The 27,188-nt window shown below is 45.5% G+C and overlaps 1 protein-coding gene across 9 annotated transcripts in view; it reads left to right on the forward strand.

Annotated features, from left to right (window-relative positions):
- Window positions 1-27,188, forward strand: part of LOC140385765 (KH domain-containing, RNA-binding, signal transduction-associated protein 3-like) — a 260,916-nt gene that overhangs the window by 232,569 nt on the left and 1,159 nt on the right. For 8 of the 9 annotated variants that reach the window (XM_072468259.1, XM_072468258.1, XM_072468254.1 and 5 more), the window contains one exon: window positions 17,004-17,699. In XM_072468259.1, coding sequence (XP_072324360.1) covers window positions 17,004-17,104 — 101 coding nt within the window. In that variant the 3' untranslated portion in view covers window positions 17,105-17,699. Of the gene's footprint in view, window positions 1-17,003; window positions 17,700-18,575; window positions 18,640-27,188 lie in introns of those variants that run through there. The other variant, XR_011933463.1, reaches the window with a different exon arrangement.

The raw sequence follows: 27,188 nt of genomic DNA on the forward strand, positions 1-27,188 counted from the left end.
GTGAACCTTACGTCAGTGGTAGGGAAATTACTGGAGAGAATTCTTCGAGACAGGATCTACTCCCATTTGGAAGCAAATGGACGTATTAGTGAGAGGCAGCATGGTTTTGTGAAGGGGAGGTCGTGTCTCACTAACTTGATAGAGTTTTTCGAGGAGGTCACTAAGATGATTGATGCAGGTAGGGCAGTGGATGTTGTCTATATGGACTTCAGTAAGGCCTTTGACAAGGTCCCTCATGGTAGTACAAAAGGTGAAGTCACACGGGATCAGGGGTGAGCTGGCAAGGTGGATACAGAACTGGCTAGGTCATAGAAGGCAGAGAGTAGCAATGGAAGGATGCTTTTCTAATTGGAGGGCTGTGACCAGTGGTGTTCCACAGGGATCAGTGCTGGGACCTTTGCTGTTTGTAGTATATATAAATGATTTGGAGGAAAATGTAACTGGTCTGATTAGTAAGTTTGCAGACGACACAAAGGTTGGTGGAATTGCGGATAGCGATGACTGTCAGAGGATACAGCAGGATTTAGATTGTTTGGAGACTTGGGCGGAGAGATGGCAGATGGAGTTTAATCCAGACAAATGTGAGATAATGCATTTTGGAAGATCTAATGCAGGTAGGGAATATACAGTGAATGGTAGAACCCTCAAGAGTATTGAAAGTCAAAGAGATCTAGGAGTACAGGTCCACAGGTCACTGAAAGGGGCAACACAGGTGGAGAAGGTAGTCAAGAAGGCATGCGGCATGCTTGCCTTCATTGGCCGGGGCATTGAATATAAGAATTGGCAAGTCATGTTGCAGCTGTATAGAACCTTAGTTAGGCCACACTTGGAGTATAGTGTTCAATTCTGGTCGCCACACTACCAGAAGGATGTGGAGGCTTTAGAGAGGGTGCAGAAGAGATTTACCAGAATGTTGCCTGGTATGGAGGGCATTAGCTATGAGGAGCGGTTGAATAAGCTCGGTTTGTTCTCACTGGAACGAAGGAGGTTGAGGGGCGACCTGATAGAGGTCTACAAAAGTATGAGGGGCATAGACAGAGTGGATAGTCAGAGGCTTTTCGCTGGGGTAGAGGGGTCAATTACTAGGGGGCATAGGTTTAAGGTGAGAGGGGCAAGGTTTAGAGTAGATGTACGAGGCAAGTTTTTTACGCAGAGGGTAGTGGGTGCCTGGAACTCGCTACTGGAGGAGGTGGTGGAAGCAGGGACGATAGTGACATTTAAGGGGCATCTTGACAAATACATGAATAGGATGGGAATAGAGGGATACGGACCCAGGAAGTGTAGAAGATTGTAGTTTAGTCGGGCAGCATGGTCGGCACGGGCTTGGAGGGCCGAAGGGCCTGTTCCTGTGCTGTACATTTCTTTGTTCTTTGTAATTCGATGGGATAAGGTCCACATATAAAAGTAATGCCCAACAAAAATAACAGAAGGTAGCAGATGGACAATGAATCGTGGTCTGACTCAGAAGCCCTTCGAGCGTCATTGGTGGAGATAATGGCGGAGGCTCCTGCTGCTACTTTGGCCCCTCAATGGTCGGCCGAGATGCTGGCAGGCTTGACAGAGGAATTCAAGAAGCAGCGGCAGATGGTCTCTGAGGATGGAAGGGGCTCTAGCCCCATCTGTGCAGCCTTGGAGAAGACTGATCAGAAAGCAAAGGAGCAAGGCGCAGTGATACAAATGGCTTTGCCATTCCCTCCCGAATTGGCCCAGGCCCATTGGTTGCTCAGGCAGAACCCCTGATCTGGGAACCACCACAGGCAATCATTGTCAGGTTCAGCAGTTACCAAGAGAAGGAATGGGTACTGTGGTGGGCGAAAGACTATAGATGGGAGGACCATGCCATCAGGATATATCAAGACACTGGAGCAGATCTAGCTAGAAGGCGTGCGGCATTAAATAAGGCCATGACCACGTTATACAGAAGTAATATGCGATTTGGGGTGGTGTAACCTGCATGTCTTCGAATGACTTAAAGAGAGAGACTATTTTGAGGCTTTGGAAAAAGAAGAACGGGTTGGAGATGAATTAATTGTTAGGTGCATTTGTGTCTGTATTGCGAAGTTTTTGTATCATGGGTGAGGGCATGTGATTATAATAATCTTTATTATTGTCACAAGTAAGCTTACATTAACACTGCAACAAAATTACTCTGAAAATCCCCTAGTCGCCACACTCCGGCGCCTGTTCGGGTACACAAGAGAATTCAGAATGTCCAGTTCACCTAACAAGCACATCTTTCTGGACTTGTGGGAGGAAAGCGGAGCACCCAGAGGAAACTCACGCAGACACGGGGCGAACGTGCAGACTCCTCAAGAGACAGTGATCCAAGTGGGAATCGAACCTGGGACCCTGGCGCTGTGAAGCAACAGTGCTAACCAGTTTTGCTGGGGAATCTTTCTGGCTATGTTTGGAGTTTGTATTTTTGGGGTTGTTTGCAGAATGGGTGTTGGTTTCCTTTTTCCCCTCTATCTTCTTGTATGAAAATTGGATGTGGGCAGGGGGTTGATTGTCAGTACGATTATTTTTCTGGTTTTACTCTGAGCAGGGGTCACCCTGCTAGCTGTAAAGTTAGTTAATAGGAACGGAGGAGTGGGGGTACCTGCCGCTCAGTACTTTAGTTTTTTTTAGGTATTTGAGTTTAGGATTTTCTTGTTTTGTTCGGAGTTGGTGGGAGGGGGGGAAGAGAGGGGTTTTTGTTCTCGTCTTGGTTGTTTATTGGAGTGTGGTAATGCTGGGAGGCGGGGGGTAGACTGCTGACGGTGACTGATTCTTTGTCTTTGTTCAGGTCCTAGGGGGGGTTTGTCAGCCATCCTGGTGGGCCTGCTATCGGCACTCGTTGAGCTGCTGCTGGCTAACAACAAACGATGGGAATGGCTGACACTGGGTCGAGGGAGGTGCAGGAAGGACCCCTGTCTGGCTTGGAATGTAAGGGGATTAAACAGCCCTGTAAAATGATTGCGGGTATTTGGGCACCTGAGCAGTTTGAAGGCAGATGTGGTGTTTTTATAGGAGTCCCATTTGCGGATCAAGGAACAAACAAGGTTACAGAAGGGCTGGATGAGACAGGTAGCCATTCGGGTTTTGATCGTAGAGCTTCAAGGAGGGAGTGTCGGTGGTGGGCTACAGTGTTGAGCAACAAAATAGTATCTTTTTCAGCTGCCAACCCAGGTGGGAGTATGTAAGTGTCAGTGGGTCATTGGCAGGCACGTCGGTGGTCCTAGTTAACGTGTATGCACCAAACTGGGATGATGCGGGATTTATCAATAAGGTGCTGACTTCTATTCCAGATCTAGATTCAGCTCCCACGCTGTGGGAAGCTCTGAAGGCAATCATTATGGGGGGGAGATAATCTCCGACAAGGCGCATAAGGAAAAATCTGGACGGCTGGAGAGGCAGAGGCTGGTGGACTCCCATCATTGAGGTGCCCAGACACCGGAGTTTGCGGGTAGGAAGAAGTTGCAGATTAAATTTGAGCTGCTCTCTACAGGCAAGGCAGTGGACCAACTGCAGTCCTTGAGCGGAATCTTCTACGAATATGGGGAGACAGTCAGTTGCCTTTTGACACACCGGCTGAGACGACAGGCTGCCTCCCAGGAGATAGTGCAGATAAGGGATTTGGGTGATGGATTGGCTTCCGCCCCAGAGAAGGCTAATGCGGCATTTGAGGTCTCTTATCGAGAGCTATATAATCAGAGCCTCCAGTGGAGAGATTGCCAATTATAGGAAGGATGTCTTTGCACAGAAGGGGGTGCAGAGAAGATTCACCAGAATGTTGCCTGGGATGGAACATTTAAATTTTAAAGAGAGGTTGGATAGGCTTGGGTTGTTTTCTCTGGAGACTGTGGAGTGACCTGAATGAGGTGCACAAGATCATGAGGGTCATGGACAGGGTGGATAGGGAGCAGATGTTCCCCTTAGTTGAATGGTCAGTTACGAGGGGACACAAATTAAAGTTCAGTCCTCTATCTAGCTGCCCATCAGTTGCACATGTACCAGTCCTGCCTTCACATTCATCACCAAGCAGCCAATGACCCAATTGCCGTGCAAGAATGCTGAGCACTTGTGGGATTAAGTGGTGCAATTGATACAATATAAACACATGCCCGTAGCCTCGGTGAAGTAGAAAACCCCTCCTTTTCTTTTTTTGCTCCTGCGTGGTGCAACCCCAGGAACAGTAGAGAACTGCTCTGATTACTCCTTTGCTTTCTGTTTGCTTGCGACAGTCAATCTTTAGGTGTTGGATTCTGTGAAAGCCCACCAACGGTTGCTGCACGTGCACTTATACAGGAGCGGACTCTGTCACAAAGGGTGTAGACAGGTACTGATTATGGATGTGTTGTGAAAACACTTTCCACTTCCCTTTTCAACATCATCCTTCTCCTGGATCAAGGCACATCATTGCTACCTCTCTGCAGTAGTGGAACTTTGACAAGCTTGGTGGCGCCTGCTAAATCCACAGCTAATGTAGCTATCACCCTGTTTACAACAGGAGATATGTCACCCGTAGTTTGCATGGCTGTCATCAGAGCATGCGGGAACTAATCAGTGTGCTGTAATTCAAGTTCCAGAGGGAAACTGCTTTATCAATTGATAACATCCCTCCAATGGTTTGTGGCTCTTCCATTCTCCTCTGATATTGTGGAAAGTGTATGGCAAGGCTACCAGTACCTTGCACATTTGCTGCTGGCCCTCCCAGACTACTTGAAGTGGCCCTAAAAATAGGGGATGCATTGGTGCTCATCTTGCAAGATTCCATGGACTCTGGAACAGTTCCTACAGTTGAAGAGTAGTTAATGTAAAATGGGAGGTAGAGAGAAAATGGGGAATTATCGACCAGTCAGCCTGATCTTAATAGTGGAAAAATGCTAGAGTCCATTATAAAATATTTAATAGCAGAGCACTTGGAAAACAGTGGCAGGATTGCACAGAGTCAGCATGGACTTACAAAAGGAAAATCATGCTTGATAAATCTGCTGGAATTCTTCGAGGATATAACTAGTAGAGTTGACGAGGAGGGGCCAGTGGATGTGGTTTATTTAGACTTTCAGAGGTCTTTCGTCAATGAGATTAGCGTGCAAAATTCAAGTGCATGTGATTGGGGGTGGTGTATTGAGATGGATAGAAGACTGGTTAGCATGCAAGAAACAAAGTGCGGGATTCTCCACTCCCGCGCCAAAGTGGCCGTGCCGTCGTGAACGCCGTCGAGGTTCACGGCGGCACGAAACGGCCCCGATCCCAACCGATTCAGGCCCTGACAATGGGCTAGGATCGGGGCCGCGTCATCTACACGCGCCAGGCCTTGTCGCCCGCATAAAGGCGGCGCCGCATAGATGACGTGGCCGGCGCCGCATAACTGGCGTCATGCGCGGGTTGGCCGGCGCCAACCCGCGCATGCGTGGTTGCTGTCCTCTCTAAGTCCGCCCCTAAGTCTCCGCAAGAAGATGGGGGACGGATCTTGCGGGGCCGCGGAAGGAAGGAGGTCCTCCTTCAGAGAGGACGGCCCGACGATTGGTGGGCACCGATCGCGGGCCACCCCACAATTGAGGTGCCCCCCCAGCGTTCGCGCGCTGTCCCCGACGGCAGCGACCAGGTGTGGACAGCGCTGGGGAGAACCCGCCATTTTGGCCTGGCCGCTCGGCCCATCCGGTCCTGAGAATAGCAGGGGTGCCGGAGAATCACCATTTTGGGTGTCTCCGGCGATTCTCCTGCCTGCGGCCCGCGGAACTCGACCAGGCCGTTCCCGCCGCTTGGGAGAATCGTGGGAGGGCGTCCCGGGAAATTTTGGCGGCCCAGGCGATTCTCCCAACCGGTGCGGGAGTGGAGAATCTCGCCCAAAGAGTATGGATAAACAGGAATTTTTCCAAATGGCAACCAGTGACTAGTGGGGTACCACAGGGCTCAGTGTTAGGATCCCAGCTATTCACAACATATCTTAATGATTTTGATGAGGGAACTAAGTGTAATATCTCCAAATTTGCAGACGACACAAAGCTGGATGTGAGCATTGAGGGGGATGCAGAGATGCTTCAGTGTGACTTGGACAAGTTGTGTGAGTGGGTAAATACACAGCACAAAGAACAATACAGCACAGGAACAGACTCTTCGGCCCTCCAAGCCTGTATCAGTCATGATACCACCCTTGGCCAAAAACCCTCAACACTTCCTAGTGCCGAATCTCTCTATCCCCATCCTGTTCATGTATTTGTTGAGATGCCTTTTGAACGCCGTTAATGTATCTGCTTCCACAACCTCTCCTGGCAACGCACTCCAGGCACTCATCACCCTCTGTATAAAAAATTTTAAAAACTGCCTCGCACATCTCCTCTAGACTTTGCTCCGCGGTCCTTAGCCTATGCCCCATAGTGAATGCCCATCCACTCTGTTCATGTCTCTCATAATCTTGTAGACCTCTATCAGGTCACCCCTCAACCTCCGTCCTTCTAATGAAAACAGTCCGAGTCTATTCAGCCTTTTCACATAGCTAACACCCTCCGGACCAGGCAACACCCTTGTAAACCTTCTCTGCACCATCTCCAAAGCCTCCACATCCTTCTGGTAGTGTGGCTACCAGAATTGTGCGCAATATTCCAAGTGCGGCCTTACCAAGGTTCTATACAACTGTAGCATGACTTGCCAGTTTTTATACTTGATGCCCCTTCCAATGAAGGCAAGCATTCCATGTGCTTTCTTGACTACCTTGTCCACTTATGTTGCCACTTTCAAAGATCTGTGGATCTTCACGCCCAGATCTCTCTTGACTGTCTTTATTCCGAAGAATTTTGCCACTTACGGTATATTTCCACTCTACATTAGACCTACAAAATTGCATTACCTCACATTTTTCTGGATTAAACTCCATTTGCAATTTTGCAGCCCAATCTCCAACCTATCTACTATCAACTACCAACCTATCAACTTCATCCTCTGATGTTAGTTTCCCTGCTGTTTGACCTTTCACATCTTTTGTTCTCTCTGGGGACTGCCATTAGCGCTCTTTCCCCTTGGTTTCTGTGGCCATTAGCACCTGGTTTCCCTGGATTTCTGGGGCTTTGACTCACCTTTCATTCTCACTCCACAGTATAAATTTACTTTATGTGGGTGAGAACAGAATCATACTTAGTTGCAATATCTTTTGTCAGATGATGTACCAACTCGATCATGCCAATCTAGAAAATAGTGAATGCTAACCATCAGCTAACTGCTTAAAAACAGTTCTGACTATAGTGAAACATGAAGACAGTTAACCTGAAACTGGGACAACTGAAGGTGTAGATTACATATTTGTGACTTTAATCACCTTTTATTACAGTAATACAAAGCAGAATTAGCAGGAATGGTAGATTTAGAAAGTATTCAAGGATTGGAGTGGTGAAAGTACAAGGTTTACATTTTAGGTAAGAGGTCCAAGCTCATCTCTTCTTTTCCTGGGAGACTTAGGGCGAGATTCTCCACTCCCGCGCCGGTTGGGAGAATCGCCTGGGCCGCCAAAATTTCCCGGGACGCCGGTCCGACGCCCTCCCGCGATTCTCCCAAGCGGCGGGAACGGCCGGTCGAGTTTCGCAGGCCGGAGCATCGCCGGAGACACCCAAAATGGCGATTCTCCGGCACCCCCGCTATTCCCAGGCCCGGATGGGCCGAGCGGCCAGGCCAAAACGGCGGGTTCCCCCCGGTGCCGTCCACACCTGGTCGCTGCCGTCCTGAACGGTGCGTGAACGCTGGGGGGGGGGCGCGGCCTGCGAGGGGGGATCCTGCACCGGAGGGTACCTCAAATGTGGGGTAGCCCGCGATCGGTGCCCACCGTTCGTCAGGCCGTCCTCTCTGAAGGAGGACCTCCTTCCTTCCGCGGCCCCGCAAGATCCATCAGACATCTTGCAGGGCGGACTTAGAGAGGACAGCAACTACGCATGCGCGGGTTGGCGCCGGCCAACCCGCGCATGCGCGGATGATGCCCGTTATGCAGCGCTGGCGCGTCACCTATGCAGCTCCGCCTTTACGCGGGCGACAAGGCCTGGCGCATGTAGATGACGCGGCCCCGATCCTGGCCCATTGTCAGGGCCTGAATTGGTCGGGATCGGGGCCGTTTCGCGCCGTTGTGAACCTCGACGGCGTTCACGACGGCGCGGCCACTTCGGCGCAGGAGTGGAGAATCCCGCCCTTAAATTTTGGTGGTGAGATGGTGCATATTAGACCTTTCTGTAAATCTCAGTGTAATCTTCCTTGATTCAGTAAACTTGTTACCATTCCAACACTACTATCCACTTTATTTCCAATCTCTGGCAATTATGCAAGTGTAGTGACTAGAATGCACAAGTAAAACCACTTAGTGGGCTGAAGGCAAAGAACATCTTCATCTCAAAAAGCCACTTTCTTGAAAGAAAATAAAGTTCCTTTAAATAAAAATTGAATTTTGGACAAATAAACATCTGCAATTCATGTACAACAAACAGTGGGGGAAAATGCAAATAACAGCCACTCATGCCACCCTTCAGGTTTTGTGGTTGTCAGGCTTTTAAAAATTCCGATGCATCAACTGATTTGATCAATTTTTGCAGCCTTCTGTCCTACTTTCCACTAATCCTCCAGTCTCATTAAATGAAACTTTAAATTGTATAGTTTATTTTGTTAACCATTGGTAAAGATTTTCAAACAGCAGGTAACACAACTGGATAATCAAAATAGAATTCAAAGCAGAATCAATACAGAAATGTTAGTTTTAGATTCCCCTGGCAGCTATTCTCTGCAGTAGACGTAAAGGCTCTGCTTATTTTAGGAAATGGTTAGTATATAAAGGAAGGCAATAAAGCATGGTAGATGTAAACATTCAAAAACATTAAAAATACCGTGTAAGAGACTAGTTTGAAACAAAAAAGCATGGTATTAAACACAAATTGATGGTACTAAAAACTGATGACTGAAGGATAGACTGCAGAGGTTAAGGGTGGCGTGTTTTTGGCAGGGGTCATGTAAAATAGGGCGGGTGCCCACACCACCAGCTTCCCTCCCATCCCAAGCCCGCCCGCCATATTTAAATAAATAATCACGGGTCAGTTGGACTTGGTAACAAACCAGTTGACCCCGCTAATACATTGCCCATGCCATAAAACAGTTGGAGTGGGTCTTTTGGCGGGAGTGGGGAGCCTCTTTTTAAAAAATAATTTGCAAATTGCACGTAGGACTATATTCGGGAACTTCTTTTTTTAATAATACTATTAATCTTTATTATTGTCACAAGTAGGCTTACATTAACACTGCAATGAAAGTATTGTGAAAATCCCCTAGTCTCCACACCACGGCGTCTGTTCGGGTACACCGAGGGAGAATTCAGAATGTCCAAATTACCTAACCGCAAGTCTTTTGGAACTTGTGGGAGGAAACCGGAGCACCCGGAGGAAACCCACACAGATACGGGGAGAACGTGCAGACCCGGCACAGACAGTGACCCAAGCCGGGAATCGAACCTTGGATCCTGACGCTGTGAAGTAACAGTGCTAACCACTTTGCAGGTCGGGGTGGCGCCCCTAAGATAGAACCCCTTCCCCTTTTCTTCCCAGCCATCTGCTCTGTAAGCACACCACCGCTACTTCCGTCTGCCCCCTCTCTTTCCTGCCCAGACATTTCCTAGCTTCAGTCAGATTGGTCAGTTCCCAAGCGTGGAACTTTCTCCCCTGTAATATTCCATCCGAAAAGTGAATAGACATTTCCAAATGGCCAAGTGATAGTTGGCAGCATGCTCCAGGAATATATTCTCCAACTACATACATGCTTCATGTGGCGTACAGAGGACACAAATGAAATTTGCTCACAATAGCAAGAATGTAGGAAAAGCAAGTCCGGTCAAAGAAAATGTCTGGCTCCATAATTAACTGTCCATTAAATCAGGCTTGTCCAACCTTTTCACGTGGCGGGCCATATTTCCATTTTTCATTGCTCAAGGGGTCAATAAACCGACTTCGGTCAGATGCCTGACTTTCAAAAACAATTCAGAGTACAAAGAAAATAAACAACTTATTGAGCAAAAATAAAGCAATGGTAAAGCAATAAATTGATCTTTCATTTTACAAAGGCATAACTAATAAAAATAATGATTGGAATGTAAGTGGGTGAGTGTGTGTGCATGCCCAATTTGCTCACCTTCTGTGACTGAGTAAACAACTCAGTTGGTGAGCATGATGTTGAGATGTCGGTGTTGGATTGGGGTGGACACAGTAAGAAGTCTTACAACACCAGGTTAAAGTCCAACAGGTTTTTTGTGGAATCACTAGCTTTCGGAGTGTAGCCCCTTCATCAGGTGAGTCAGTTGGTGAGAGTATGAGTGCCATTCTCTGACCGCGTTGCGCTCGAGCGAGAGCACAATGCAGCCGGAGACTCCCTGGTGAAGCCTCCCACGGGCTTCCTGGCAGCCTCCATGTCGGAATTGGAACTCTGCCCAAAAGAGGCGGGACCAAGCTGCTCGCTAAAGTAGGTTGCCAACCTACCTGGGATCTACCAGCCTCCCTCGATTCACTGGCCTCCAGAAGAGAGGCTGCAGCCGCAAGCCGATTAATGCTGGTGCACAAGAACGTGGGCCAGGCAGGGCGGCAGCCGAGCCATTAGAGACCCTGGGTGGTCAGTGCAGGGTGGTTTCCTGGCCCTCCCCCTGGAATGTTGATGCCTTGGCACTGTCAAGGTGCCCAGGTGGCACTGTCAAGCTGGCAGGAACACTGTCAGGGTGGCACTGCCAAGGATCCAGACCCAAGGGGTGGCCATGTCCATGAAAGGAGGGTGGAGGAGGGGGGGGGATGGTGAAGGGCGGAGGTCCGGGGGAGGGGGGGGTGCTGTAAGGGGACTTGGGGGGTGGGGCAGGGCCTAAAGAATGGTGTTCTCAGAGACCCATAGAGAGATGTCCTCACTTGGGGGGTGTAGGATGGTGTCCTTGTGTGTGGGGGCAGGTGACATTTCCCATGGGTGGGGGGAGTGGGGACCCACAAGCTCACTTGGAGATCGGGGAACCCTTTCAAAATGGTAGCCTGAGTTCAACTCCTTGGTGCTGAAAATGATTCTAAATGTGGACTAAACCGGTGGGAAACTCCCCAGGATCCAAAAAACTGACGAAGTGTCATTGGATAGAGGTGGGGCACCCCTGAAAAACCATTTAAAAACTTAGAAATTTTTCAGGAGAATAGTGCCCAATGTGTTGATTCGTGGGGCTGCGGGTGACTGAGAATCCTGAGACTGGGAGTGAGCCAGTTAATCAGTTAAATGCTTGCTTTGCAGTATTCATTAACTGTATCCTCCTTGAATTTAATATTGAGCTGGTTATGAATGTAGGCAAATAATACAACAAAGCATTGTCTCAGTTTCCAAGAACTAGAAAAGTACCTCCCATTTAAAAAAGTCTACCGTATTCAGCTCTAAATTATTCTCCTTTACTTAACCAAGTGTTAAGTGGGACTTATGTTACAGAATTACTTGGGGGGGGGGGGGATGTTGGGATAGAGTGCCCTGCAAATTCACCTGAAGTCGGCCAAACAGTACAAAAGGTCGGAATTTCAAACATCAATGCAAAATTGTGCAAATTGAGTTTTTTATTTATTTGCAGAATGTGGGTGATCAGCATTAATTGCCTGTTCCTAAATGCCCTGGGAAAGTGGTGGCACCTCTCGGCAATTGGGTAGCATGCTTGAACATTTCAGCATATTGCTGTGGATGTGGAGTCTCATGTAAGCCAGATTGAGTAAGGGCAGCAAATTCCCTCCTTTAAAGGATATCAGTGAATCGGTTGGATTTTTGCGACAGTCCCTATTTAATGTGCTTACCATTAATGATACTGGCTTTTTTCTGCAATCCTTTGTTCATGGTAGAACAGTGGTTAGCACTGTTGCTTCACAGCGCCAGGGTCCCAGGTTCGATACCTGGCTTGGGTCACTGTCTGCACGTTCTGCCAGTGTCTGCGTGGGTTTCCTCCGGGTGCTCCGCTTTCCTCCCGCAACTCCCGAAAGACGTGCTGTTAGGTAATTTGGACATTCTGAATTCTCCCTACATGTACCCGAACAGGTGCCATGATGTGGCGACTAGGGGCTTTTCACTGTAACTTCATTGTAGTGTGAATGTAAGCCTACTTGTGACAATAAAGATTATTATTATTCTGGTCTGAAGGAAATTGCACTGGAAGTTTCCACCGAATGCATTCGTCCAGAGTCCTTCAAGGATGCTCTTTATATTAAGCTTTGTTTAAGGCGCAAGAAATTTGGTGCATTTTCTTAAAGGTTACGAAGAAACTGACTAGTGTACATCTATGAAACTAATAAATGGTTCAGTGGAGTTTTTTTTTTTTAAAAAGTAATTTTCAGGTATTTAAAATCACAGGTGTTGGACTAGGCACTTTTATACTATTACTTGAAAATTAAATGAAGTAAATCCATTTTCAGACATATTAATAAAACTGTGTCAAATTAGCAATTTTAAATAAATCATTTTTTTCTCACATTAAAAAAATTGCCCAATTGCACTGCTTCTTAGAGATTTTACATTTGTGGTCATGTATATAGGTTTGAGCCGAAGCTTAAATCGTAACATCATTTCAGAAAACTAGTTCAATTTGCGCCTGGATCGCACCAACGCAGAAACTCTACCTTATTGCCTAATGTGTTACAATGCTTTATTAAGTTTTTCTGCATAACTCAAAGCCCCTGCAGGGCTGAATTTAAAATTTTAGTGTGGTTTAATGGTATTATAAGCACTCTCCCACCTCCATGGCTGACTCCGAACTCCAGAGGTGATGGGCCCATCTCCATCCCGCCTCATACACCAGCCTGCTCTTTCCCCCATCTCGCTCTGGCCTCCCCAGAATGAAAGGGCTCTTTTAAAGGACCTTGTGCACATTGTGGACCTTATGTTACATTGTGGACCTTGTGTTGCCCTATTGTGTATTTTCTTTTTATTCGGTTTTCTTTTCATGTACTGAATGATCTGTTTGAGCTGCTAGCAAAAAAATACTTTTCACAATACCTCGGTACATGTGCAATAAACAAATCCAATCCAAGGAGACAGTTCTCAGGAAATTTCCAGACTTTAAAAAAACCATTTATGGGACTTGGGAGTTGCTGGCTAGGCCAGCATTTATTGTCCATCCCTACCTTCCCACCTCTTCGCGCATTTAAGAGGTTAAGAACTGAGTTGCACTTCCTGAGTGTGTTTTGGGGGCAGGTTCAATTGAGGCATTCAAGAGGGAGTTGGATTATTATCTGGAAAGGAAGAATGTGCAGAGTGATGGGGAGAAGGTGGGGAAATAGCAATTGGTGAATTGCACACTCAGAGCGTCTGCTATTATGGTTCATAGGCTTTCACCAAACACCTGTGCTCATGGCAAAGAGGTAGTTACTTAAAACAAACTCTCAAATGAGTGAATTCTGTGGCTTCTTTTGTGTGAGTTGTGTGCCACAGACCAACAGTTACTGCCAAATGGGAATGTAATGCACTACAGATCATGTGATATTCTCACCATATCTGCGTTCTACAGAATATCTCATTATCCGGGTGAAGTCTGGGGAACCATTTGTTCACACAAAGGTAGTCGCAATCTATAACTGTTGTAGTTAGGGGTGGGATTCTCTGGTCCCGCTGCCATGAATGGGAGGTTTGGCTCAGTGCCAAATTTTCCATCCTTGCTAGCAGTGGTGGCAGGGTGGACTTTACAATGGAGAATCCCAACATCAAATTTCAAGAGATTCCCGGCATCAAATTTCAAAACAGCGTTTGATAGTTTTGTTTGGTAAGAATTCTGAGGGATTCGACCAGGTAGGTAAATGAAGCTAAAATACAGATCAACCAATGATCTATTTGATAAACAGACTTGAGACCTGAATGACCTTCTATTCCTCTATTCATAGATTTATTCATACTGTAATATACAGAAACAGTAGTACACAAGTTACTGAAATTACAAATATTAAACAAGAATATAAACTCAATCCACTCAAAATATTGGGTGTGATTTAATCAAATAAGATCAGTCTGTTCTGGGCGGGATAAGTGCCAGGAACGACCCTGCTGTCTACCGGCACTTTGTTGCTATTTTGGCTCCCGGGGGGGAACGCCCCTCCCGAGGCCTCACTTAGCGCCATTTACTACACTGTGCCTCAGTGCAGGAAGAGATCGGAGTGCCGTTTATAAATGGTGCCCCGATCTCGTGATCCCCGGACCTCCCCAACTTACCCATAAGGGCATCCTCAGGGGCCCCTCCGCACCACACCTCACACGGGCAGGCACCCCAGGCCTGGCACTGGCATGGGTAAAATGCCAGCTTGGCACTGCCAGGGTGGCCCCAGCAGTATCAGTTTGGCCAGAGGGCCTCCGATCGCCTGGAAGACCCCCCCCCCCCCCCCCAAGTGCAATTCCACCTTGTCCTCATTTGTGGGGACCAGTGCTAAATGGTGCCTGGATGGGGGTCTCGGCAAAGTCAGTAGATGCCTATTGTGGCGGAATCTAGATCTCACAAGGTGTAATGACTGTCGGGAGTCGCGGGAGATCCCCTTCCAATTTTAGCGGGACACAGCCGGTAAATTGCACCCATTATTTTTAGAATACTCGAATTAAACAAATTTTGAAAACTTTTCTGTACAATATGAGTGGCACAACTCCTATGTCAGACTCATTTGAATTCAGTTTCACGTTTGAAGTCTCTGCATCCAGGTCAAAAGGCTTTTGAAGAGGGAACTCGGTGTTAATTTCAAGGATTAAATCAAACGAACGGAGCTAAAACGACTTTAAGTAGGTTTTCCTGCCTTTTCAGGGAGCGCTTTAACTATGTACAATTTGATTAGGACTTGCAACAAAATCACTAATATAATAATTTATAGATCGGATACTGTCGTTTGACCACTCAACCAAGTTAACTGCAGACTTCTTCCCTGGTGTCTAGTTCCATCTCAATTCTGCTTATTACAAAATTGTACAGCATCAAATGCAAAATTCTCTCATTCATCAGATTTACTAGAGATCCAAAAGTTATCATAAATTTTGTAAACATAAATTTTGTGAATCTTGCACTTGACTTTAACTTAACATTTGACTACCTACTTTGCATAATTATATGATGGAGACATTATTCAGTGGTTTAGCTTTTGTGGTAAAAGAGTTGATTCAAAATGCAGAAATTCTAGTCACACAGCACAGAAAAGACCCTTCAACCCATCGAGTCTGCGCTGGTCATAAACAACCACCCAATTATTCTAATCCCATTTCCCAGCACTTGGCCCATAGCCTTGTATCCCTTGGGATCGCAAGTGCACATCTAAATACTTCTTAAATGTTATGAGGGTCTCTGCCTCCACCACCCTTTCTGGCAGCGAGTTCCAAACTCCCACCACTCTGGATAAAAAAAGTTTTTCCTCACATCCCAACTAATCTGGCCCTTACCTTAAATCTGTGCCCCCTAGTCATTGATCCCTCCACCAAGGGGAAATGTTTCTTCGTGTCTACTCTATCTATGCCCCTCAAAATTTTATACATCTCAATCATGTCCCTCCTCCGTCTCCTCTGCTCCAGTCAAAGTCTATCCAATCTCTCTTTGTAACTAAAACTCTCAAGCCCAGGTAATATCCTGCTAAATCTCCTCTTTCCAGTGCTATCACATCCTTCCTATAATGTGGATTCCAGAACTGCATACAATATTCTAGCTGTAGCCGAACCAACATTTTATACAGTCGCAACGTAACCTCCCTGCTCTTATACTCTGTGCCTCGGCTAGTAAAGACAAGTATACCATATGTCTTCTTAACCACTGTATCCACCTGTTCTGCTAACTTAAGGAACCAATGTACCTGCACACCAAGGTCCCTCTGATCCTCGGTGCTTCCCAGGATCCTGCCGTTTATCATGTATTCCCTTGTCTTGTTTATCCTGCCCATGTGCCTCACCTCACACTTATTCGAATTGAATTCCGTTTGCCACTGATCAGCCCAACTATCCGTAATCAAAGGCTATCCTCCTCCTCGCTATTTACCACCCCACCAATTTTTGTATCATCCCCGAACTTACTGCTCAACCCTCCTACATTCATACTTAAATCATTTATATAAAACACAAACAGCAGTACCCTAACACTGATCCCTGCGGAAACCCACTAGACACAGGCTTTCAGTCATAAAAACACCCCTCGACTAACACCCCCTACTTCCTGTCACTCAGCCAATTCTGGATAAAATTTGCCAAATTTCCTTGGATCCCATGGGGTCTTAATGTAGGACCTTATCAAAAACCTTGCTGAAGTGCAAGTAGACTACAGCAAATACATTTTCCTCATCTACACACCTGATCACCTCTTTGAAAAATTTAATCAAGTTGGTCAGACATGACCTCCCCTTAATAAAACCATGCTGACTGTTCTTGATTAATCCCAGCCTCTGAATGTAGATTAATCCTGTCTCTCAGAATTGCTTCCAATAGTTTCCCCACCACAGAGGTTAGACTGGCTGGCCTGTAGTTTCCTGGTTTATCTCTTCTTCCCTTCTTGAATAATGTTACGACATTGGCTATCCTCTAGTCCAGCAGCACCTCTCCTGCCACAGAGAGGAATTGAAAATTACTGCCAGCGCCCCTGCTATTTCCCCCCCTCTTACCTCACTCAGCAGCATGGGATACATTTAATCTGACCCTGCAGATTTGTCTACTTTTAAGTCTGTCAGACTACTCAATGTCCTCTGTCTATGTTAACCTCTCTAATTTTATTATAGTCCTTCTCCCTTATTTCTATACCCACACTGTCATTCTCCCAAATGAACACTGACACAAAGTATTCATTTTAAACCCTACCTATATCCTCCGGCTCTACACATAAATTACCAAATTACAAATATTGTTCTCGAACATTAAAGCAATTAGCTGGAGATTTTTTTTTGTTATGTTATAGTTTTTCAAAGACGGCCATTTACGAGTACAATTTTGAATCTGAGTTTCCAGTGAATATTATTGCGGGCTGCTTGACTGTTCTAATGCAGATTGTTTCTCTGTAATAACCACAATAGGTCAAGAAGAGTGGACGAACTCCAACTCACGGATGAAAGCTCCTCCAGCAAGAGCACCTAAAGGAGCATACAGGGAGCACCCCTATCCACCACGATACTGATCCTACCATCTATTCTGTGAAATACAATCATCAGTTAACTGTTTCTGCAGTGATGTACGCTGTTAAAAGTAATTGGTTATTTTATATAAAAGTTCTTTTTCTTCTTAAATACAACAGACCTGTTTAACCAGTTCTGAATTCTTGTATGAAGTCCTCAATCTTTGGATGAGGAGATTATTTGATCTCTGGAAGTAGGTGGGTGGGAAGATCTTATGTGCTTTGTTGGAAACAAGTAAACAGGATTAACACATTTTTTAAGTTTTAACTAGCCATTAAAAATCTATTACCAAACTAGGTTTGATAATGTAGATCACTTAAAATGTAAACACAAATTCAGTTAACATCAATGTTTTTTTTTAGTTTTGCTTTTAATTTTTGTTCAAACTTAGTTTTAAGTTTTGGTTTGAACTTTTAAGTTTAGCTTGTGTTAGAGCATTATCCCTTGTAAACTTTTACTTAAACAGCAGTAAACTCCAAATGCCAAGTAAAGTTGTATTCTTTTGTAACTGAAGTCTCCAGATATTCTGTAGTGTTGAGATCAAAGACATTGACTATTCTTGCTTGGTACAAATAAAGTTTTGAGAAAAACAACAAACTTGCTGTGTGTGACATATCAGTAACTTCGATACATTCTCTTAAAGCCAAATAAATCCACAAAAATATTTTAAACCGGGTAAACATACTTTTGTCTTTTTAAAATTTTCTTTTAAAAACCATCAGTTTGTCTTGAGGTCTATACAGAAATATACCTGAATGATGTTTTAAAAAACAAAGTCCATATTGTTGGCCTTTGAAAATACACTACTGAGCAGTGAATATATGAAGAATGTGATCAGCATTTCATCTTGTCTAAGCATTTTTTCACTAGTGCACTTTGGAATTTTTATGAGAATTACCTAAATGAATCCTCCGCTGGAAGCAATTAAAGCTTTTTAGAGGCAAACAGACTTGACTAATGTGGCATTCGTCAGAGGCAGTGGATGTGTAACCCTTAAAAGGTCTTCAGTTGCAAAGGTAAATGAATCAAGTAGATTTTAATATCACTTAATTTACCTTTAACATTTAAAACCAGTAAACGCTAAAAGAAAGAAAGGTTGTAAAGCTGTTAGAGTAAAAAAAATTACTATGGAAAGGTTCAAGTACTACTAAACTCCTAACAATTATAAATCAATCTTGTAATTGTGTAGAGACTAAACTATATAACTGCAAACTAAGCAGTAGCTGATCTTAAATTCTATCCTGTTAAACGAAGTGTAAAAACCACATAACCTTTGTCTATAATATTGTTATAGTTAGCCTCAAATGCTTAATGTTTGATTTTGAATCAGAATAAATTCACACTAAACAATGTTTTTTTTCTAGCATTGCATGGTAATGTTTTGATAAGGCTTTTTTGTTTTCTTTTTTCATTCTGGCTTTAGATTGTGCTCATAATATATTTATGTTCATATTTTTTTGCCTCCCCTTGCAGGATCTCTTTCTAAAATCCCTGGCCAAATGGGAATAAAAATGTGATCCTGGAATTGGACATTATGGTAGGTTTCTACAGTGGTCTTGACCCTATAGGTACATGTGTTGATCCTTTTGAGTAATGAGCGTCATCAAACTGTTCAAAAGGCATTCTTCTATAACACAGTTTCTGTTTCTTAATTTTCCTTCCTTCTCTTTTGAATACATTGACTCATTCTAGTGTGTAGCTGTTTTTTACTCCTCAAGGAGCCATTCTTCATGTTTGAGTGTAGACCCCAACATCTGAAGCTCATTCATCAATACCACAGAAGTTCCATAATGTACATTTTACTGGGAATGGGGACATTATAGTCAATTTCAACTTCTCCACTACTAAAGTCCATATATATACACATGCATCTTCCAGCAGGAATCAAGAATGGGAACTGATGTAACATTTATCCCCATTCCAGCTCCGTAGTGTTGAGAATAATTGTATGGTTATTTCTGGCTGAGATCAATTAACCCAGCAGAAATTAGACATAGAACCGGAGGTCTTTCTAGTCCACATGGCTTATTACCATCCACATATGGTGTTGATTAAATGGTTTATCTGTAAATGTCTGAATGAATATTAGTGACCGGTAAGCATTTGGGTCATGTTTTTCAGTTATTGAATATTCTTAATGTAAAAATGCTGCAATGTAGCAATACCAGGCAGTGTAGTAAAATATCCTCTGTCTTATTCAAAAAATCAGTTCTCAGCAGTCATGTCAACACAAAATTAAATTGTGTTTGGTAATCCTTTTTGAATCATAAGACTGGGGATGATTGAAGTTTTATCTTTGAGAGTTAAGAAGCGGATGAAAGTAGTTAATATTTTCAGGTCAGTATACAGCATCCAAAGGATTATTTTCTCATGAATGAGGAGTTTGGCCATTCTATGGTATCCTGTATAGTATGATTATTCCCTAACTCTCATAATTCACTATCGGCAGTACTCTTAACACTGGACTACAGAGATGGTAGACTGCGTCTGGGATTTGCCACATTTTTATTTTAAAATGTGCTATCCTGGACAATTAAGTGGTATGTGAGGACAGGCCCTTCTGCTAGGAAGGGTGAAATAAAGTAGAGATTTTTAAAAAAATTTAAACGACTGCAGTTTGGAAACCGAAAAAATCCAAAATATACAATAGTTCCAATCAGCATCTCAAAGAGAAAATACAAGGTAACGTTTTTTATGTAGGTTCTGATACAGGGGCTTGATTCAACCAAAACATTTCTAAGTGTCATTTTGGAGTGAGTTTAGCATGACATTTCTCGTCAGCTTTCTGGGTGAGATCCACCCTGCTATTCAAGCGCACTTAAAAACTCATTTTCTGTGGGTTATAGGGAGTTACCCACCGGTCAAACCCACAATTAAAAATATTTTCAACACTGGGGAGCTGAACCCGCTGGCAAGACCGCCTCCTCCGAGATAGCGCTGGCGTTTGCGCGCCCGCCTCAAGATTGCCACGGTCGGTACGTGGACTGTATAATGTAAAGGTCCATTGAGCTGGCAAGGCTGAAAAATCCCGCCCAATGTCACCCTCTCCCTCGCACTCACACACATGGGAATTGCCCACACCCCACCAAGTAAGGACACCCTGCTATGGGGTCGCTGAGCCCCCACCCCCCCCAAACCTTTGAGGACCCTTCACCCCCCTCTTTCATGGTCAAGCTCCCCCTCACACCCCCCCCCCCCCCTCAGGGCCAGACCCTTGGCAGTGGCACTCTGGCACTGCCACCCAGGCACCCTGAGTGCCACCCAGGCACTTTGGCAGTGCCAGGCTGGCAGTGCCTGGGTGCCCGGGAGCCAGAAAGAAAGGCAGTGGGTTATCATGCACTGTCGCTGACCACCGTTAGTGTGGACCACTACTAAACGGCGCCTGGTCCAGGCCTCACTGGCAAAGCCATTGGTTCCTGGGCCCCGGGAAAATCAGGCGCACACCTATTGAGCCAAATGGCTCATTGGATATGCATATCTGGATCTCACCCAGCAAGGGCGAGATCTAGATCGCGACGTGTTGCAAGATTCTGATTAATCTTGTGAAACGTCGCGAATCTCACGAGATGCCTCTTGCCAGATTCAACAGCCTTCTCGCTTCACCAATTCTGGCGTGACAAAGTCATTGAATCGTGCCCAGGATCTGCACCTAAAATGTATGAAGGGTATGGTATCACTGGCTTCAGTGAGATTCCGTTTGAGTCAGAGGATTGTGTGCTCAAGCTCTGCTTCAGGACTTCAACATTTAATCTAGACTGATACTTTATTGCAGTACTGAAGCAATGTTGCATTTTTAACAGTAACATATCTCAGATAAGATTCTAAACCAAGGCCATATCTGCCTGTTGAAGTGAATGTATCCCATGGCACTATTTGAAGGAGAATAGGGAATGGTGTATTCTCCTTGGTTGTGAAGTGCTTTTGCAGATCCTGAGAATGTGTAAAACCTTATATAAATGAAAGCTAATTGTTTCTTTTAAAATACTGACGTATGAATTTCTAGCAGCTTATACAGGTACAATGTCTCAAAACTGCAATCCTAGGACTGAGTCCATGTCAGTTTTTGGGTTGGTGGTTCAGGCTGAGCCGGGTCTGGTGGGGTTAATAGTTGCTCACCACACTGGATAAGTCAAATACACAAAGTTGTAACTTAGTTAAACAAGCCAGTAAGTTATTTAATTCTTATCATAATAATTAAAATTCCTGCATGGAAGCTTAAAAATGTCCGGTTTCTGGACGTTGTCAGTTTTCAGATAGCTGAATTTGAGACACTGTACCTGTATTTTGAAACTAAGGGATAGACTCATAATTGTACTTAATGGGGGATATCAATACTGAACTCCAGTTCTTGCAATATTCCTTACCTACCTCATATGGGCATTTCTTATCATACAACTTGCTCAAGTCCGTGCAATCATTTAAGTAGACTCCAATACAAGGCTTGATAGCTCTTAACCATCAAATTCTGCTTTAGAACTATATAGAAACAGGGGAAAAACTTCTCAAATCTGCTCCACCATTTTGTTAGCGATGCAATTCATTCAGTATAAATCCCTCCTCTCCAAAGATCCTTTAATACCCTTCCTTCCAAAGTAAATATCTGTCTCCCTTTTTGTAAGCCTCTATTGATTCTGCAGCTATGGGATTTTGGAGCAGTAGACATTCTCCCTGATTCATGTTTAATTGCCCTAAGATTATAAAACGTGAGTCATCTCTTGAAAGAAGGAAGAGTTATTCCAGATTAATCCTCTTCATTATTTTACACCTCAGTCAGATCATCTCTTGATCTCATTACAAGGGGCTATATTTTCTCAGGATTTCACCAAGGCCAACTCCCCATCATTTCCATTATAGTGAATTATTGCTGAAACAGTGTTCCAATATTTCAAACAGTATTGTCCTTTAATCATGGCTCTGCTGTAGTTCTGGACTACCTTCAATTACATGCAATTTCAGTTCTGTTTTTAATCATTAGAGCTTTTTCAGTATTTTGAAGCACCTTTATTCTTAAAAATAAAATCTTATGAGCAAGTTCAGTTGATGTTTGTAAGCCATTTTCGTTTCATTGTGGTTGGACAGTCACCGGAACTACTCAGTTAAATTACAGCATTATTTCTTTTCCCTGATACTCCAAAATACTATGGCTGGATTTTTCAGTCATTGTGAAATCTCTGTTCCCGCCGGCAGCGCACCTCCGCCGGTGGGTTTCCCAATGGTGTGGGGGGGCTTCAATGGGAAATCCCATTGACATGCAGCAGGAGTAGAGAATCCCATCATGGTGTGCCACCAAGGAACACGCATCTGAGGGGCCGAAGTGTCCAGTCCTATAAATTCTGAATACAGTGGCTGATATTTTCATAGAAACTGAGGCAGAATCTTTTCTCATCATGGAAGACAGGCTGGGAGACGATGAAACTGAAGGGAAATGCATTGGTTAGCGAAACTCAGTTCACGACCCTTGGCATTTTGCCAGAGCAGCTGGCCTAACGGTTTTTAGACAGTGCTTCCTGAAGGAGGACAGGCGAGTGAGCCTGTTGCCCAGCCAATTAACAGCTGTTTTACACTGGAATCTAAATCTGGGCACCCATGAAGGCTGGTGCTTCAGAGCCTCGTCAGCTGTAAAGAGATGCAATGTCAACCGGTCAGTGTTGGCTGCAGTTGATATCCATAGAGAGTGGCAGCAATCCAGTGCAAGGTGAGAGTAATTGAAGCCCGATGGGAAAAGTTGGCAAATGCATTGGGGAGCACACCAATTTCTGTGTTCTCTCCCAGGTACAATTTGAGAAGGCATTGAGAATTGAGTCTGGCAGAGAACCTTGGATCCTGTGTACTCAGGTTTTCAGAACTCCTGTGAGGAGGAGCGTGAGGGAGCATCAGCCTGCAGATGCGGGTCTGCAACACACAAGAGAGGCAGGCGGATCATGAAGATGAGCACCCCTAGGGAGGTGGCACAGTGGTTAGCACTCTTGCCTCACAGAGTCAGTGACTCAGGCTCAATACCGGCCTTGAGTGACGGTTTGTGTGGAGTTTGCATGTTCTCCCTGTGTCTGCGTTGAGTTCCTCTGGGTGCTGCGGTTTCCTCCCGCAGTCCAAAGATGCACAAGTTAGGTGGATCAGCCATGCTAAATTGTCCCTTAGGTGGGGTTATGGGGGATAAGGTGGGGGCTTTGGCCTAGGTAGGGTGCTCATTCAGAGGGTCAGTGCAGACTCGATAGGCCAAATGGCTGCCTTCTACACTTTAGGGATTCTATGAGGCATCACTAAAGCTTGGTGTCATCTGTACTCAAGATGCTGCCATCTTGTCAGGCCTCCCATTAAGTGTCCACTGTATTTGTTGCCTTCCCAGTGAGCAGTACCTTGACTCTTAACATGACACTTGCTTGTTTCTGTAATGAAACATATGCTTACATTAGGATTATTTAATGGCACAAAGTGGATGTACTAATTGAGAGGTGGGCAGGTCTCTGTTGAAATAGATTTTCATCTGTTTTGCACCCCATCAAACAGTTTTTGGTTATTTATATTAAGATTTACCTATTTAAATGTCCACAGAATTTTCCAGTATTTTGACCACCTGCCATGGCTGATGTGCTGTTTATGTAGCCCTAAAGCAAGATATTGGGCGGGATTCTCTGTTTTCTGGTGCGACGCACCAATGGGGTTTCCCATTGTGGGCACCCTGCGCTGTCGGGAAATCCGCGGGTGTAAGTGCACTGCTGGTGAAACGGAGGATCCCACCAACAGAGAATCCCTTGGTGTATAAAGATATTTTCTTGAGTTAGTGTGAGTTATTTAGGTTCCCAGTAAAGCAACATCTACGTTTGAAAATTCCCATGTTTGCTATCAAATCTCTCATAGCTCCGCCCTTCTCCGTCCCCATCTCTGACATCTCCTCCACCCCTATGACATTGGAACTGCTGTGATTCTTGCCTTGTGGCTGCATTAACAGCGTATCAGCCATGACAGGTGGTCAAAATATTGGAAAAGTCTGTGGACAGCTAAATAGGTAAATGAGGCCAGTGATACCCTTCGTACATTTTAGGTGCAGATCCTGGGCGCGATTCAACGATTTCTGGCCACTTAAGCTTCCCCAATTTTAATGGCTGCACCATTGGCGACTGATCTTCAGCTTCTATGAAGGATCCACCTTAAAACTCTCTTAACTCTTTTCTCCTTTTAAAATAGTTCTTAAAACCAAACCTTTTATTATCTGTCACAGTGTCAAACCTTTGTTTTGGACCACTGCTGTGGAGCGCTTGACACATTTGTTACTTCAACGGTGCTGCATGAATCTAATTGTTTTGAGTGGAATTAAAATAATGGGGTTTTCAAAGATGGAGGAAGAAGAAATCTTATAGAAGTGTCTACACAGGTACTAGGCAGCTTGATGCAGAGCTGTGCCATCTGCAGGTTTACCTGCAGCTAACATGCATCATAAGGTTAACACCACTATTGTGGCAATAACAGTCAACTCCACCTTGCATGTTTATAGAATCCTTATTGTGCAGAAGCAGGCCATCCAGCCAGTCGAGTCTGCACCATCCCTTCAAAAAAACACCTTACCTAGGCCCACTCCCCTGCCCCATCCCCATAACCTCACCCAACCTGCACACCTTCGAGGGGCAATTTAGCATGTTCAATCCACCTACGCTGCATGGTTTTGGATCCTGCTACCTTCTCATTGGCGTTTTAGAAAGCTCTGATTATACTCCATACTTGCATTCAGTTCTGAGCAGTGTGTCTCAGAAACTATACATTAGTCTTGGAGATGTGCAACGTAGATTCACCAGAATAATACTGAGTAAATTATGAGGACCAGTTGCATAAACTAGGCTGGCATTCCTTTGACTGTATATGATTAAGTGTTGATCTATTAAGATGATTAAATGATTGATAGTGTAAATAGAAATTATTTTGTTTTCTGGATCAGTCCAGAACAAGGCACATAACCTTAAAATTAAATCTAGTTTGTTCAGAGGTGATGTAAAGGAGCACTTCCTCACACGAACAGTAGTGCTAATCTGGAGTTCTGCGGTTTCAGCAGCAAATTTATTATGGGCTGGATTCTCCATTCTGGAGACTTGAGTGCATCCGTCAGTGGAGAATCACTAATGGTCTCTGTTGGCACTAGGAGCAGCACCCAGGTGTGATTCCCTCTCCTTTAGCATGCATCGAAGAGAGCTCATTGGATTCCGTCGGAATCCTGGTATCAGCTATTTTGAGCTTCCTCTCTTTCACGGCAGAAATTACTTAGCTGCTTTTGATGTGGTGAGAAACTGTCAAGTATAGCAAGAATGTTTATAAATATAATGGTTAGCATCAAAGCAGGATAATGGAGATGAATTCAAGCGTGAAGGGAAAGCTAGATCAACAATCCACCAAGCACATGTCCCCGGAGTAATAAAACTGTTAATCACTGGCTATTACAATGTATTTCTGTGTGAAATTGAATGGAAGAATTTCATTTTAAGACTTCATTTGAAGCCCTTAGAAGTACACTTGGCTTTGTAGGAAACCTCTGACACTTGTGGCAGCTGCAGCTATAAACACTTCTGTCTAAGGCAGCAGATGTTAGGGAAGGGTATGTGCAAATGCAGTGATTTTCACTCTACTGCCTGAACTGTTCTTCAGATTTCAGGCAAGGGTGACCGGTGGGGGCGGTAGCTTCCGATGGACTTTGGGAGCACCTCAGTTATGCATTGATCCACCGCATCAGGGCCATGCTTGGGCACACTTGCACCAAATTCCACCCAGAGGATTTCCCCCTGTAGGAATCAGTGCATAATTCATAAAATATTGGAGCAAAATTAGGCCATTTGGCCCATCGAGTCTGGGGTCAGGAGACTCTGGTTTCCAGTCTGTTAATCAGATGGAAATGATGTGTATCCTCCTGCCTTTGGTCGGTCATGTAGCTTGCTGCTGCCGCCGGAGGATCGGGGTATTGGAACGGGTTTGCTGCATGGCGCCAATCCCATTTATTGGCTGCACTCCATTCTCCCCCTGATACCAGCGTCGGGCAATGGAGAATCCACCTCAATATTTATTACCCTGCTTTTTTGGAACAGAGAATAGGGGCACGATTCTCCGACCCCCCACCGGGTCGGAGAATCGCCGGGGGCTGGCATGAATCCCGCCCCCGCCGGTTGCCGAATTCTCGGGCACCGGATATTCGGCGGGGGCGGGAATCGCGCCGTGCCGGTTGGCGCCCCACGCGCGCCCCCCCGATTCTCCGCCCCTGATGGGCCAAAGTCCCGCTGCTCGGATGCCTGTCCCGCCGGTGTGGATTAAACCACCTCTCTTAACGGCGGGACAAGGCGGCGCGGGCGGGGTCCTGGGGGGGGCGCGGGGCAATTTGGCCCCGGGGGGTGCCCCCACGGTGGCCTGGCCCACGATCGGGGCCCACCGATCCGCGGGCGGGCCTGTGCCGTGGGGGCACTCTTTTCCTTCCGCCTTCGCCACGGTCTCCACCATGGCGGAGGCAGAAGAGACTCCCTCCACTGCGCATGCGCGGGGTGCCGTGAGCGGCCGCTAACGCTCCCGCGCATACGCCGCCCGGCAATGTCATTTCCGCGCCAGCTGGCGGGGCGGAAATCAGTCCGGCGCGGGCCTAACCCCTCAACGTTAGGGCTCAGCCCCCCAAGATGCGGAGGATTCCGCACCTTTGGGGTGGCGCGATGCCCGATTGATTAGCGCCGTTTTTGGCGCCGGTCGGTGGACATCGCGCCGATACCGGAGAATTTCGCCCTCGTACTTTTTTGTTCTACATTCTATAACGCAATTGCACATAAACACTATGGGCGGGATTCTCTGGCCTCCGTATGTTTCTCAGCGACAGGAGGCAGCGTGCCATTCACTGCAGCGGGATTCTCTGTTTTCGCCAGTCGCAATGGGAATTCCCATTGAATCCTCCCCACACCGCCGGGAAACTCGCGGGTGAGGGTCTGCTGCTGGCAGGATTGGAGAATCGCGGCACCAGCAAACGGCTTAAGAATTCTGGTTTGACATGTACTACTGAATCGATAATCCACCTGCCTGAGTTAATAATCCCGAGAAGAAGTTGGTAGATCTTAACATAGTGCACAATGA

This window comes from Scyliorhinus torazame, chromosome 11 (genome assembly GCF_047496885.1).
Source record: "Scyliorhinus torazame isolate Kashiwa2021f chromosome 11, sScyTor2.1, whole genome shotgun sequence".
Lineage (NCBI taxonomy): Eukaryota > Metazoa > Chordata > Chondrichthyes > Carcharhiniformes > Scyliorhinidae > Scyliorhinus > Scyliorhinus torazame.